The following is a 16,741-nucleotide window of genomic DNA, read 5'->3' as shown; positions in this document are numbered from 1 at the left end:
CCAAATCACATCCTGCCTAGTGGTTTCTTTTAACTGCACTGTGTTAGTTAAGTGATGGATCAATACTAAATTTCTACATACTGTAAGTATATCACTGGTAGATTTTTAATGAATAACCAAAACACTGCTATGTTTCTACTAGGTATTCAGAAATCCTTTCTAAATGAAACGATATGCCATAAAATAAACACTAAATTCTCATAAATTAACTACAATTGTTTCCATGAATTAAACATTGTTTATTGCTTATAAACACTATGTTCAGAAAAAGCATCTAGGGTCCTGCTCCAAATTAGAGTGTATTATGATACAAGGAACATGGGTTTGGAGGCCAGACTCACTTTCATAAGCTATGTGACAGCCTGCCTTCAATTTTACTTTCTTCCTCTGCAAAAAGGGGGCATTGGTAATGACATTTAATCTCTGGTTCTTTGCTGTAACTGACTGAGTTAAGCAGAAAAGTAGTTTGTTAAAGGGATCTTGGGAAGCTCGGAATTGTTGGGAGCACTGATTAACCAGGGTGGAAGCTAAGGATCAATAAAAAGACACAGCTGATCTATGAGGAAAGACCTGTTGAGAGAGAGAGAGAGAGACAGAGAGAGAGAGAGAGAGAGAGACAGAGAGAGAGAGAGACAGAGAACACATCTAAGGGAGTGAGACCTTACTTGGCTTATGCTCTTAATAGCAGGTGCAATTGATTTTTACAATCTGGATCACATGGCCTGTGCCCTAGAGTACATGAAGTGAGGAGTGTTAGCCGTTTTCAGCTGCCATACTACCGAGCAGTCTTTGTCCTCAACCAAGACTCTTAAGACAGAAGATTCCTTATACATAAAAAAGAATTCAGAAACTGGGGGACAAAAACAAAAATCTACCCTACCTATCTGACAAGTGATGTGGGCATAAATGTAAAAGTACTTTGTGAATTGTAAAACTCTAGATAAATTATTATTTTTAGTTGATGGCTCCTCCTTGCTTGACAAGGTGAGATCCCAGACAGCTTGGAGGTGCTAATGCCATTCGAGGGAACCTGAGATTTGCTCTTTTTTCTCATTCTGTCATGAGAAACACATAATGACCCTGCTGAACTCTATTTAGTCTTTACTGAGTTTATAGCCCAAGGCAAAAGCAGCCAAAGTTTTTTTGGAAGACAAAGTTATTCTTCACTTGCCCACCCAAATCATATACCAAGCTTCTCAAAGCTGTAGAACGGCTCACAGGAAGACCAAAGAAGCAGTTCTTGTGTATTGCATTTTTAAAATCATTGTAACAACATAACAATAACTTTTCAAGTACAAACATGTAGTGTTTGTCCGTGGATCAGCATAGGCATGCTTTTATAGGTTATTGCTTAGTACATTCTCTTAGCATATAACAGAATTATTAAATTTTATTAAACAATTTACCTAGCAGTTACTTGGGCCTCCCTTCCTCATACACATTTTTCTGTTTCCCTCCAAATACCTGTCTTGGAAATCTATGAGTATGTACTATCCAAATGTATTTGAGAAACCTATAAATTTTTTAAGAAAAACATTTTGTGAATTTAAGATATGGGTACCATCCTTAACAAAGTATTTTGTTAGTATGACATCTCCCTAACCAAAGACAAGGGGGAAAAAATGATATCACAGATATAAAGAAGTTCTGGGTATTTTTGTTTGTTTGTTTCAACCGGGATGCATTAAACCTGTGTTAGTATATCCTATAATTGAAATAAGTTTTACAGTGCGGATTCTAACTGAAGCTTATAAAAATACAATGAGAATATGGGATGAACATAAGTGGAATGAACTGATGTAAAAACAGTATCTGAAAACATGAAATATACAAGAACAGAAATATAATTTGCAATTGCTTACCGAAATACCTCCTCATATTTGCATTTGGGCTACAAAGATTTCAGCAAATATGAGCACACCTACAAATGTAACAGTGAAATTGGTATTGTTCCCGTGCTCCATGTTGTGGAATGTGGTTCTACTAAAACAATGCCACTAGTATTTCTCCCTGCAGGGGGGTTGAACAATTTGATATAAAAATCAACCTATGGAAGAATTAAACCCCAGTTGCTATGGCATCTCCGCATTGGAAAAAAAAACAGTCAAAATGATGAGGCTCCTACTGTCCCAGGAATGGTGTCATTCAGTGTATGGGTGACAAAGTGAATGCATGGTTGTCAATGGAGCTGCATCTAAGATTGTTCCTGACTTTGGGGATTTCCCTTCCCTCTTTACGAATTACATTTCAACAAAGCCAAGTATCCCAACTCTTTGATCTCTTCAATTCCAGCTGCAGTTCCCCTTGGATGCTCCACTGCCCAACCTATCCCATTACTTCTTATGTGATACACGAGATGGGTGGATAAGAGAAGAAAACAATCAAGTGTTTTTGTTTCAAGTATAACACCACCTATTTCCCACTCCTTTGGAAAACATTAAAGGGATTTGTCATTCTTTAGGAAAAATAAAAAATTTTATGAAAGAGTATGACATTCAATAAAATTAACAACACAGGTCACAATTAAGACTGCTGACCAATGTGAATTCAAATCAAATCACCTAGCATAAACTAAAATGAACCGGTCCCAAGACCGAGGCAACTGCTAGAGACAAACGTGTCCCTCTTTCTCTGCGGAATAACAACATAATACTAGAGCCTATGGGAAGATCAAGGTATCAGGATAGTGGAAAAAGAAAAGGATATGTGACAACCTGATACTTGTGGGGGCTGAAGGGTTGGAGAGAAAATGAGAGTCTATATATGGTAATTGGGACAGGCATGGGAGGTGGTGTGATCCTTTGAGAATGAACCTCAGAAGGAGGGAATACCAACCAAGAGCAAAAAGGTCATACAAAAATGTTAGCAGTCAGCTCATCTCAGCTCAGGATGTCACCACAAGGGATTTTATCTGCAATTCATGCAAATTCAAATGCATTTACTAGCATACACAAATTACATGCAGCTGGTGCATGGATATCTAAAAATAGGAAGTGGTAAACTCTTAACAAAGGTCACTCTTTTCTAAAATTCATGAGATGGCAGCTTCGCCTGAGAGTGGAGAAGGAGGGGATGCAGGAGAATTGGCGGGGATTCTCCAGGTACTCTACTGCTCTTCTCAATTCCTTGGAGCTATTTTAGGTGTTGTATAGGCAAGAAAATTCACCACAATTCCCCACGTACAACACATCCTCACTATCCCATCCCCTCCTTAGGGTAAGAGGAGGTTTCTGATTTTCACAGGCTCTTCTTTGGCTCAGTCTTTTCCTCCTACAGAGTATCTTTCTTCCACAGCCCACATTTCCAGAGGGACTCACAAAGGTTGTCGCTTAAGTGCAAAAACATTGGAAAAGTGTCTTTTACTTTATGTGATTCCAACCTCAAAGAATCCATATCTCCAAATAGAGAAATGTGAAAACTAACCACTTGCCCTCTGAGAATTAGACTAAAACCTTATCTTTACTTACTGTCACCTGTAATAATATTAACAACATCTGTACCTGTGGTACTTTTATATAGTTTCCAAAAACCTTTTGTTTATAGTATGACCAGCTGGAACTCATTCAAGTTTAATTAAAAAAACAAACAAACAAACTTGTCAATATATGTAAGTAGAACTGTTTGAGAACAAAGAGACCCAAGCTCCAGCTTCTCCGAGACATTCTCCAACAGACCAAATGTGAAGTTTTCCCTTTCCTTTGTTTGGCTTTTTTCCCCTCACTACAAAGCTTTCCCAGTCTTGTGTCTGCTTTGGAGTCTCTGCAAGCGATGGTGGCTGACTCCTTGCTATTCCAAGCTCTGAACAGTGTCTTGTCTCATTTGGGTGGCCTTCATTTACTTCCACAAAATGAATACCACTGTGGAGTCAAATTTATATAATCATTTACTGTAAAAAATAATCTTTGTTACTTGTTCAAAGTTACACATACACATGGTATTAGCAAACTATGCAGACCAACCCCTTCTCTCTGGAGAAACAGGGACCTGAGTACCAGCACTTGGTACAGCCAAGTTATTAAGTGTTTACTGAACACAATGCTGTAAATTCTGGTGATTCTAGTTCTCTGTTGATAGTAAACTTACTGAAGCTTGTGCTCCGCACAAGAATTGATTTCTCAGCTACTCATCTACTTGACCACCGATTAATTTAGTTATGCAGGTAATCAGACAATGTGAGAACAAACAAGCTCAAATTCCGATTCTGCCATTCAGTGACATTAGGCACATTATTTACCCTCTCTAGACTTCTCTCTGAATGTGGGTTGTTGTGAGTAGTAAATGAGACAACATGCAGATGTACTAATTTTATTAGCAGTTGTTTACATTGCACTCAAATAGAGTCACATAGCAACCCCAGACATTTGCAGGTGTTTTGGTTGTTTAATTGAAACAGGAACATGGAGAAACTGATGTGGTGAGGAAGGTTCTGAGAAGAATGCTTCTCCAAGGTCACAGATATAGTCAATAAAAAGGCTGGGGCTGGTACCTAGGTCTCCTCTAAAAGCAGAATATTTTTTACTCTATCCCCCTGCCTTCTTTGGTGAACGATTTTATGAGAATCAAATGTGTTGTAATCTAAAGAACTTTCTTCCTTTCCACTTTTATTTAAATAGCCTACAGACCCAGTGTTATTCACCTTTTATTAAGGATTATAGTTAAAATGCATACCTATCATTGGTATCAAATACACATACACAAATACTTAAATACACTGGACTAGAAAGCTTGCATTGTAATTAACTAAATTGCTAGAATACAAAAATTATAACCTTTCCTTTAGCTTACAAAAATAAAATTCTAACTTTAGTTCTTTAACTCAGAAGCTGTATGATATGAATAGTAGGGTAACCAATATCTAAACAATATTTTGGTAATGTTAAAATGAATAATCTATAAGCTTGAGGTTTTATTTATTTTTTTCAGCATGCTCTTCTGGTAGCTGTATAGGGAGTGAAAAATAAAATAAAATAAGGGCTTTTCTTTCCTCCTTGTTCAGCAACTAACCTGAGTGTTCACTGGCTGATGAGATTTGAAAGTTCTTGGATGTCTTCTCCAATGTTTAGTAATGAAATAAACAAAAAACTGTTATTGCTGACCTCTCAAGGGCCTCAGTCTCTACCTCTTACATATTTCTACACATAAGGAAACAAGAAAATATAAGGATGCAAGAGAAGGTTAAAAGGGAAGATTAAAAGAGAAAGCTAATTAAATACACCTGTCTTGAAAACCTGTTTAAATGCTTAATCCATTATTTAAAAAGGATACTTATGTGTTTCCTTTACTGCAATTTCCATCTGCTGTAAAGGCCCCAGGAATTTGTGAGTCTGTTTTTTAAATAAGAAATTTAAATTCAAGCAACTATCAATTATTCATGTCAATAATACACCGAGTTAGCATAAATTACACTCATACCTCATTTGAACCTATAACATCAATCAGACCCTTTATCAAAACTGAAGTCCCCAAATCCAGAGAAGAACGTACTAAAATTGGCAAAGAGAAAAACAAGGAGTTCTGAAGGCTGCATCATCATGATTACGAGCCTGGGAATAATTAATGCATTGTTTTACAAAGATGAATATTTACACTGCAGGTAACAGGTATATAGGAATTCGAGGTTAGATAATCATTTTCTATATTTACTTGGCTTTCATTAAAGAATAAACAGGTATTTAGACAATTGCCATGAATTTAGTTTATTCTCAGAGGTATTTAAACATTTTCCCTTTTATTCTACCAAAGATACCAGGCTAAAGAACAAACATACTTGTGTCAGTCAAGTGCCTATCAGGAAACACTGGGCTGTTTTATAATAGATAACCTGAGAAGAATTTATTCAAGGGGCTTGAATTTATTGACTTGAATTTAGTCAACTGACTTCCCAAACCCAATGGGAAGCCAGAGGGCAAGACAGACAATTAATGCAGTCCCTCAAAGTCAGCCTTCTGGGATACAGAGCAGAAATGGAAGGTCAGAAAAAAAGATATCTAGCACAAAGGCCCACTGTATATAACACCATTTAATCGGTCAGCAACTTCAATTCAGACACATTTTGCTCACTCATCTAGATGAACCAATCAAGGTCAGTACTCTTGTAATTATTCTAAGAAAGAACAAATGGATATTTTATATACCGAACTAAACTGAAAATCAACTTAGTATATGTTCTTGCCTTTCTATTTCCTACTCTGGCAAATGTGACCCCATCTAGGATTTTTAAAAAGTTTTATAAAAGAATTAATAAGTTCACAGGTGCTGTGAAACTGATTGGAGGGATAACCAGCTCATACCATGCGGGATGAGAGAAGGCATCACTAGAAAGTGACATGCATGGGAGGTGAAGGAGGAATTCTCCAAGTGTAGATGGTGGAAGGGTGAACAGTTGGAGCACATTAGAGGAATGACACAAATCCTGACGAATGGAGGAGGAGGAAGAAGAGGAAGAAGGAGGAGGGGATACATAGAGTAGAATAGACTCGATAATAAGGAAGGGAATGGGTCCTGAAGAGTCTTGTATTTTTAACATATGTCAAGATAGTAAAGGATTTTAATGTTCTTATTTTGGTTCAGAAATATCACTCAGGCAGCAGGATAGGGGAAGACCAGAAACAAGGAAACGATTTAATAAGACTCTTAACAAGGGTATAGGTAAGAGAAGGGGAATAAACATAGTGGCTAGTGTGGGTGGCTGGGGGTTTGTGTCTAAAGCTTTTGAGAGCTACTACAGAGGAGGAATTAATTGGTATGAATTGTCAGGACTTGCTGACTAACAGTTGTTGAGATGAAGGGGAAGGGATGGCTGGCTTCTGGGGTGAAAGAAGCCTTTTCCTATTACACCACAATTTTCTGTGGGAGGCTACTTCCCAGAACCTACACAATGATCAAAGATGTTACTTACTTCAGTGTAATGCATCATGAACCTGTATGTATAGAAATGAATTTTCTAAAATATTTGCTGTAGGTTCTTTCATGAATATAAAATCTACAGCTGTTACTATGATCTGAATGTTTGTGTCCCTCCAAAATTCATGTGTTAAACTTTAATCCCTAACATGTTGGTGTTAAGAGGTGGGGCTTTGGGTGGTGGTGACTAGGTTGTGAAGGTGGAGCCCTAGTGAATGGGATTAGTGCCCTTTTAAAGAGGCCTGAGGGGCTTGTTTGTCCCTTCTACCACGTGAGGACACAGCAAGAAGGCACCATCTCATGAGGAACGAGCCCCCAGCAGACAACAAAATGGCTGGTGCCTCGATCCCAGGTTTCAGAACTGAGCATTACATTTCTAGTACTTATAAATTACCCAGTCTAAGTTATTTTGTTATAGCAGCCTGAACTAAGACAGCTGTATATGGAAAGTGTCAGATTTTTTTTTTCCACAATTGCATGTTTGGTATACATTAAGCCTCTAGTAATGTACACTTGTAGTCTATGTTATGTAAATTCATTTGATAATCATTGATCAAGTATCTACTATGTAGTATACTGTAGATGTTATTTTGCAAAAGTATTAGAGAAAAAAATTTGAAAATATTTGAAAATCAAATCAGCCTCTGATACTGACCCTCATTTTCTTTGTTAAGTTTTATCTAACCTACTAAGCTATAGGAAAACTTTATCTTAACATATTTGGCCAAATCCTTGGTACAAAGAAAAAATGTTTGTACGTGTTAAGGCCACAGACTTATAGTGTGTTTTTTTCCTCTAGTACTATTATAATAAGTTAACATATTTCCCCTATATGCGGAAAATGCTGACTGTATCTATTGGTTGCTTTGGAACACTATCTCCTCACAACAGTCCTTGTCTACAGAAATGGGAAAGGACACAATTTGGTTTCTGCAACATGGCAACATTCGTAAAACCAGAAATGATGTGTGAAAAGAAACTAAAGAACTAGAAGAAATTCACTTCCATTCACCCTGGTTAAAGCTTCCTTGAATCAGAGATAAGAAACAACATGAAAAATCTATTCCTTTTAGAAAATAAGTCTTTAACCCAGAGGTTGGTTTATTTTGAAAAGGAATTAGACTCTGGGCCCACATACCGCTCGTTCAAAATATAATGCTGTGGTTTCAACTCCTGCTAAATGTTGCTATGACTTTTAAGCAGAGAACTTGTAAAAGGAAGTAACCTAGGGAGGGGCTGATATAACTCAGACATCAATAATTCATTTTATTGGAAATAGGAGTAGTAGTATGAAATGCCAGCAGACTGTTTCATTTGCAGGGAGGCATTTTCTATTTTAAGCCTAGAACAATGCAGTCAGCTTTATTTGGCAAGCTAATATGAATGGAGGCAAAGCTGAATCGAAGGATGGGTTTTTATGATCTCCTCTAATCACGCTATTTCTTTAGCATCAGTTATTTAAGTCTGACATACCACCATTTGGGAACTTGCAAAAGTGACGAGAAAGGGATTTTTATAACTTTTGTACTTCAGAGGTGATTTCCTTCACTCCAAAGCCTTGGCACTAGAAATGTAATCATACAAGTCTAAGAGATGATTTGCATAGTTTTGAGGCTAGATCCTCTGTTAGTACTAAAAACCCTTCAGGCATTAGAGTTTCTTACTAAATTTTCTCCCAATTCAGCCCATTAATAATCTATATTATTTCATCATTGATTCCCCAGGTATTTAGCACAGAGCCACTCGCCAAGCAGCGTCTTAATGAATACTGCTTGAATGAATAAACAAACGCAGGCAAGTATGACATAATTCCAAATATGTTCTGAAGCCTACTGGTCTGATTGTTCAGTGAGGAGGCATTTGCATAGCACATGCCTCAACTTCCTTATTCTGATGATAATTACAAATTCCTCACCTTCACTATTTTATATCAAATTCAAGGACTCATGCTCTACTAAGGAAGATGGGAAAATGGAATTAAAGAAAAGCAGATTTACTGTAGACGGAAAAGAGTCACAGCTCCCAGCCCCAAGGAAGCAGACAAACCTATCTCAACTTCTAACCCTGGAAATAAACCTTAAGTCCCCCAAGGAAGCAGACAAACCTATCTCAACTTCTAACGCCGGAAATAAACCCTAAGTCTTAATTTAAATTTGAAGTGTTCATAGGCACACATATTTTGAGATAACTGTAATTTTTAACTAGTTATTTATCAAGAATTAGATATATGAATAGAACATACAATTACAATAATAACAACTGTAATTATGTAGCATCTATTATGTAGTAAGCTTGGTGTTTTACACATTTTATTGATAATCTTTAGAGGTATTTTATTATTATTATTTTTTGAGACAGGGTCTCACTCTGTCGCCCAGGCTGGAGTGCAGTGGCACAATCTTGGCTCACTGCAACCTTGACCTCCTAGGCTAAAGCAATCCTTCTATCTCAGCCTCCCAAGTATCTGGGACCACAGGTGCATGCCACCACACGTGGCTATTTATTTATGTATTTAGTAGAAACAGGGTCTCCCTATGTTTCCCAGGCTGGTCTCAATCTCCTGGACTCAAGTGATCCTCCTGACTTGGCCTCCCAAAGTACTGGGATACAGGTGTGAGTCACTGTGCCCAGCCTAGAGGGAAGTATTATTATGCCCATTCTAGAGACTTTTTAGAAAGTACTGAAAGCTCAGTCGTTAGCTCAAAAGACCATAAAGATAATCAAGGAGAGCCAAGGCTAAAAGTCAACTCCTCTAAACTACAAAGCTACTCATTTCCTAACTCTAGGTGGCCACTATCCAAACAGAGTTATCTATCTGTGGATTCATGCTTAAAGATAGATCCACTGATCATATCCATTATTACAGTCTAATGAGCAAAGAGGGCATTTTAATCCTAAATGCCTGACTACATGCTCTTGGTCAGCTGAGAAAAAAAATCAGGCAGAACTACTGAGAGGAGCTAAAGGTACATCGATACCCTCAGGGCACTGCTGACTTCCATAAAACAGAGGTAGGGAGTGCTGGTGTTATACCTGTGAAAATTCCATATTTCACTGTCAGGATGGCAAACCTAAGCACACATTGGGTACAATGTCTGTGTCCTCCAACAATCAATCCCCCACTGCACTCAATGAACCATGGCCAGTGCTTAGGATGGGTCAAAGCAGGACACCCTAGAATACCCCAGATGAGCACGACTGTCGTGATTCTTCTTGAACAAGGGTCTTGGGAAGTGGCCAAGTTTAAAAGAAATCCTTAAGAAAAAAAAAACAGTTTTAAAAGGATAGTCTATAAAAAGCCATCAACGCCAATATTCAAAGAATTGCCTTTACATATAGTCTGTATTATAATACAGACTACAAAACATATTTGGCTTATTTAACGTATTAAAATCATGCAGGAAACATTGTTAAATACAAAAAGGGTTTTAACTTTCTTTTGGTTATACTCATATAAATTTGTTATTAGTATGTGTTATAAAATTGTATAAGATTCCTATAATTCTGATATGTCTCAATACGTGTCACCAGTAATAATTATAATTGTTATGTTGGATTATTGTGTGTCACAGAGGTAACAAATTTCCTTGTCAATTGTGTCTTTGACTGTGGCTTCCCTAAGATATTTTTGTCATCCATAGATAATTGGTATCTTGATTTGGTCCTCTTTAGAAGATGGTTTTATAATCAGCTGTAAAACTTTAACAGGTGCTCTTGAATGCAAGTTTCTGATAACTTTGGAGATTATGACATCAGAATAAACGGAAAAAAAACTTTCAGGACTCTCATGGAGAGCTAAAATGTTTATGAATATCCAGCAGAACAGGAGTTAACTAAATGGACTGAACTAACAGAAAACTGAAGTAAACTTTTTAGATTTTATTTTTTTTTGCTTAAAGTGTTGCTGATCCTTTTTGTTTTTCAGAGAGAAAAACACTTCTTTTGAGCTATTTCCAGCTTTTAACAATTGAATAAAGTATACTCCTGTGAATAAAATTTAGAGCATATTTCTCTCTGCCTAATTTCTCCAGAATTTAGAAACTTTTTTTGAGTATTCTTAACTTATGGCAATATAATTGTTTGCGTAAGTGCAATAAGAATGTTTTCTTTTGAACAGGACACAGTTGAAGAAACTGGTTATTTTACCAAGGCTTTGACTGGAATGGCATGCTTTCCTTTAAGCAATCAAACTTGACTTGTAAAGTCAATAATAGCCCCTTAAGAAAACTTGCCTCAAACCTTGCCTACATAGCTCCTCTACAGGGTTCCTGACCTGTGGTAAGTGAAGAATGTCACTTTCTCACAGGCCTAGGAGCCCCAAGTTACCTTGGGACCTCAAGAGGAGAGAAATTTACCCAACTCATAGGTATTGGAGGGTACAAACCCATGGCTGGGCTTGGCTTTAAAAAAGTCTTATCTGAGATTCCTTATGGAACGCAGTTCCATCAAAGCCAATTTTAAAAGCCTACGTAAAAAATAATTATTCTTGCTGCACCTTAAGCAAATAATCAGGTCAAGTATAATAAAACTAAAGTTTATTGGCAAACAAATCAGTCCTATCATGAATTGTTTTAATAAAAATAAGTACTGGAAAAAGAAAAATTATGTTCCAAAAACTATAGTACACCGGTTGTTAGTTGTTTTTGAGTTTTTATTTTTATTTTTCTTCCATTTAAACTAAATCCTAAATTTTTGGTGGACTGTAAGTCCCCAAACTAATGCTTTCAAATCTTTACTTTTAAAACTGGGAATTGCACTCCTTATCCTAAAACTCATTATTTACCTTATAGTACACTGTCTGCTTAAACGCTATATTAAAACTATAGATGAGAATACTAACATCTTTGTCATGAAAGCCTCGGAACCCCAGCCTGGCCTGCGTTAACTACGGTCAGACAGCTCAGACAGCAGCAAAGCGGTTCAGCTCCTCTCACCTTGGGGTCAACATCTACCCCACCTGCCCCCATCAGCAGGAAGAAGCCAGAGTGATCGACAGCCTTTTCCCATCTTCATAGGCCACACTTTAAGAATAAGGTGTTATGAAACCCAAAGGGAGGGACTAGAATCACCTTTGCAAAAATTATAACTCAGAAAATTATGACACTGAAAGAGATCAGACCCAACCGACTCCTCCATCTTGCTTCTAACCTTTAAGCTGTCCTTGTTCATTCCTGGGTGTGGGCCAAACTAAATTTGGGAAGAAATTCAGTTCATGGTTTAACCCTGAAACAAAACTGATAATAGCCCTCTCCTGAAAAGACTCCCTTCTTGGCTGGGGACCAGTCTGCCTTTGCAGGACTAACAATTAGCTATAAGATTAGAAATTACAGTTTAGGGGTCATGCAGCCTCTGGCTCCGAGTGTGTGAACTCCCCAAATTGCTCCTGGGGATAACAGGGTTACAGCTCCTGCTGTAAAACCTAAGATCAGTGCTTGAGGTATTTTGCAGAACCTGCACTCAACGGATCAGCTGACACCACCCAGACCGGTAATCTGGCTCAACCATTTCTGCCATCCCACCCAGGAACAGAAGATGGCAAGAAAACCTCACGTCAGCCCCCTATGATTCCATCTCCAGCCTGACCAATCAGCACTCCCCACTTCCTAAGCCGCTACCCACCAAATTATCTTTAAAAACTCTGATCTCCATATGCTTGGGGAAGCTGATTTGAGTAATAATAAAACTCTGGTCTCCAGCACAGGCAGATCTGTGTGAATTACTCTTTCTCCATTGCAATTCCCCTGTCTTGGTAAAATGGCTCTGTCTAGGCAGCAGGCAAGGTGAACCCACTGGGCAGTTACAGTAAGTCTGAAAGAAAACTATCCAGTTTAATGTAGGTCTCTCTTTTTGCTTGGAAGTTCTGGAAAATTCTACCTATAGCAATTTGTGTATTAATGCTTTCACCACTGAATCTGATCGAGAAGATTTACTTGGTTGTTCATGTCAACCAACAGCATGTTTCTACAGTTATTTTGTTAAGCTTTCTTTGTAGACAGTAAAGAAAAACCACATAGGTACAGTGACAGTTTTCTAGGTCATATGGTTTTATCTAAACTTACTGACTTAATCAAATAAACCTAGTTGAGAAATTTTTCCCTAAAGAAAAAAGCAGATTAGAAATTACAAAATAAATGGGTTAAACAGTTCTCTTTGCAACTTCAGTGCATGTTATGTAAATAAAACATGTAAATAAAAATTCAAATGAAAGTATCTAAATTACAGCATTATCCTGAGGAGCGTCATAGTAAAAGGGAAAAAAATTACTGTGATTTAGAGATTAGAAATATCTACTAATATTGTAAGGAATCTGGGTCATTATGTAAGCAAGAAAACCCATTCTCTCTTACTTGCCTGAGGAATGTTAAAATATTCTGTTATCAAGTGGATGTGAATGTTGATTTGCATTCACTAAAAACCACAGTAGTAAACGGAAAGCATAATTGTGGTTAACCGGGTTTCTGTGCCTCTTGCCTGGGCGGGGGGCAGGGAATAAGAAAGGTAATGCCTTCTTCAGTTGGCAATAATCCTTCTAGGTATTTCAGGTATATTAGTGAAAAACACAATAACTACAGAGGAGAGAGGAGCGAAGGAGGAGTAAAGAAATGCTCAGGTAGGGACCTCAAATGCAGTATTCAATCATGTGTTGAATTTAACAGAACAAAATAATTCTTTTGGGAGGTACTTTGCTTGGCCTCTCCCTTCACCACCCCTGTCCCTAAACAAATGGCTCACAGGGCAATTACCACGTGAGGGGTCATCTCTTAGTTCCAGTCTCAAGATTTGGAAATGCTGAGCCATTCCCCAGGGCTCTCTCTGCAACCATTCTTTCTATATGGACCACCCCTTTTTTCTTACTCAGAGGCTTCATTGGAAAGACACTTGTTAATCTTGGAGCAAATTAGGAATCATATGTTATCAAGGATTTGGAAGAAAATACTTCCCTCAGTATGAGCAGAAAACAAAGCTCCTTGCCAGCCACATGCCAGCCACCCCTCACTTGGGCCTTACTTGTTCTCGTTGCTTGCATCATAACGAGGCATTGGGTCCAAGTCATTCCCATTCACGTCGCAACTTGCCAGAGCATCCTATGGCCACAGAAGAGAGAGCAAGGGAAAGGAAATGGACATTCATTAATTAGCCAATGACCCACAGGCTCATGCATTTTTAAATACATTTCTGCCAGAAAGTAATTAGGTTAACTAATACGCTCACCTCACGGTTCAGTGGTGTCAGGATGCCTTAGGGAGGCAGTGCTCATTCAGTGATAATTAGTGTTGTATTTTTCCCCCTTAAGGTGAAGAAGAACTCTACACAGACCAAACAAGTGCCTGGTTCATTCTTGCCAGCACTTTTTCCCCTCATACCTAGAATGACCCAATTCATGAAATGTGTATCTTTCAAAGACATCCTCATTATTACCTTTTCTCTGAGGTATGCCTTGACTACCTAGGCACAAAGTGATTTATTCTCCATAGACTCTCTCCCTACTCCTTACTTGATTTCTTGAGCTTGCAACTTCCTTATCATAATATAGATTTCAGAAGACAAAAATCATTCACATATCATTGGCAAGCCAATTAAAAATCAATATTCGATCTTTATTATGTCAGGTATCTTGGGACCGCTATTAGACAACCCTCATCTGGTTTCAGGTATTGTATCTACTATAAAGGAGTCCATAATTTAGACATTCTACTAATAACCATTGGCTTTTGGACCAACCAAAATAATGAACAGTTTTCCTACACTAAGATTTCAAAATGAGGAAACAGTATCTCCAAAACCAAAGTTGGATTTGCTTGTTTGCTTTTAAAACTGATTGTGAAAAATAAATATCTGCATTACTGAAAAAAAATTACTAGATTGTTACAATTGATCAAATTTATGTCACTGTAGCCAGCCTAATTTAACATGCTTTGAATTTTCTTTGATTGATTGATTAATTGAAACAGGGTCTTCCTCTGTCACCCAGGCTGGAGGGCAGTGGCGTGATCACAGCTTGGCTCACTATACCCTGTATCTCCCATGCTCAAGCAATCTTCCTGCCTCAGCTCCTGAGTAGGTGAGACTACAGGCAGGTGCCATCACACCCAGCTATTTTTTTTTTACTATTTTTAAAATTAATTATTTTGGTATTTTAAAAATTCAGTTAGAGCTATTTTTCATAATTTGGTTAGAACTCCTGAGGGGCATTCATTTTAGTATAGTAGAACATTTTTATAGCACTTCTGGTTATTTGAGTACTTAATGAATGCTTACTTCAAACGGGCATAATTTCTGCCCTATGTCTTTTTCAGTTAAATTTCCTAAGAAAGATACAAGAGTATAAGGAGGGAAAAGAAGTCTCAGAGGGAATACAAGAGATTAAGACCACAAAGATATGGGGTCACTACAACAATTTGGCAGAAGTTTCTTTCTCTTTATGTTAGGTGGCTATAAGAAACATATGTAGATAAATAGTACAGGAATATAGATGCAGGGTAAAATGGTGACTCAACATCTTACTATCAAATGAAAAATGGGCTGCTTCCTCCTTCTAGCCTGGAATAATGTGGTGTTATTGAGACCCCTTCTCTGGAGTATAATTTGGCTTACTTTCAGTTCTGGTGGTCTGTTGAGTGGCTTGGTCTCTCTCTCTCTCTCTCTCCTCATTTTTTTTACTTTTATTAGAGATGAGGTCTTGCTGTTTTCCAGGCTGGTCTCAAACTACTGAGCTCAAGCATTTCTCCTGCCTCAACCTCCCAAAACACTAGAATTACAGGTGTGAGCCACTGCACCTAGCCTGAATGTTCTTATACTTTATTATTATTCCTAATTTCAATGTTCGTGAAAGTAAACACTATCTTGATTTTCTGTCTTTATCAAAGGCTCCTCTTTCTGAAAATAACTTTTAGTACATAGAGCCTGAAATGTTTCGGGAAATCAAGTAAAATATACATTGTATATACAGGTGGTTTAAGTTCCTGCTTCTTGTGCAAAAGAGGCTCTGCAGACCTGCTAAATGTCCTTTGGAGCACGAAGGCTTCAGAGTGTATCTAATGTATCTTACTAATTTTACTGATAAGGAAAAAGAGGCCCGAAACAGAGGACCAACCAAAATGATAAAGTTTTCCTATGCCAAGATTTCAATATGAAGAAACAGTATCTCCAAAACCAAAGTTGGATTTGCTTGTTTGCCTTTAAAAGTGATTAAACAAATCCAGACTGGAGGGAACCCAAGTCTTTGACATGTTACCCAACGTGCTTTCTCTCTTACCCACCAGGTCCAACATAAAGAAGAACTGAGAGGGCACCAATCATGCTAATTGCACAGATAATTCTGGAGAATTTTTTTCTCAAGAGGAGAAAATGAAAAACATAAAAGACGGCACTCACAATTACATGAATGCTATTTGTAATTAGTCAAATACATTCGTATGCAGTGGGGAAGAGCAGCATGCTGTAAAACCCTCTTCGCATGTGACAAGAAAGACATCTCTGCCGGGGCACAGGCAGCCATAGTTTCTATTCTTCTATCTGACCATGGATAACTCACTTCAGTCTTCAGGCTACAGTTTATTCTCCTATCAAAGGAGGAGACTAACCTGAAGTTCCTTTTTAGCTTTAAAATTCTATTCTGTAAAGAGACAGTTTATCTGAGTGCACTTAGATACAGCAACTCAACCGTTTTGTTCAAATGAGAACTAAATGAATTTGTGGTTTCTTCTTAAGAAAGGAATTGATTCCTACAGACTACTGGGAGGCTGATCATTACTGTCCTTTAAAAAAAAGAAGAGGCAGAGAGAGAAAAAGACCAGCAGATAACCGGAGAAAAGTTCGAAGTACATTTTTCTCCATA

At 37.7% G+C, this 16,741-nt stretch overlaps 1 protein-coding gene across 2 annotated transcripts in view; it reads right to left on the bottom strand.

The window, feature by feature from the left end:
- PCSK5 (proprotein convertase subtilisin/kexin type 5) overlaps window positions 1-16,741 on the bottom strand; it is a 461,615-nt gene that overhangs the window by 311,802 nt on the left and 133,072 nt on the right. For both annotated transcript variants that reach the window (XM_034967553.4, XM_024930148.4), the window contains exon 5: window positions 13,912-13,988. In XM_034967553.4, the coding sequence (XP_034823444.2) occupies window positions 13,912-13,988 (77 nt within the window). The remainder of the gene's footprint in view (window positions 1-13,911; window positions 13,989-16,741) is intronic.

Source organism: Pan paniscus, chromosome 11, assembly GCF_029289425.2.
Source record: "Pan paniscus chromosome 11, NHGRI_mPanPan1-v2.0_pri, whole genome shotgun sequence".
NCBI classification, from domain to species: domain Eukaryota; kingdom Metazoa; phylum Chordata; class Mammalia; order Primates; family Hominidae; genus Pan; species Pan paniscus.
The sequence above is the reverse complement of the archived record's forward strand: the minus strand, read 5'-3'. Positions and strand labels throughout refer to the sequence as shown.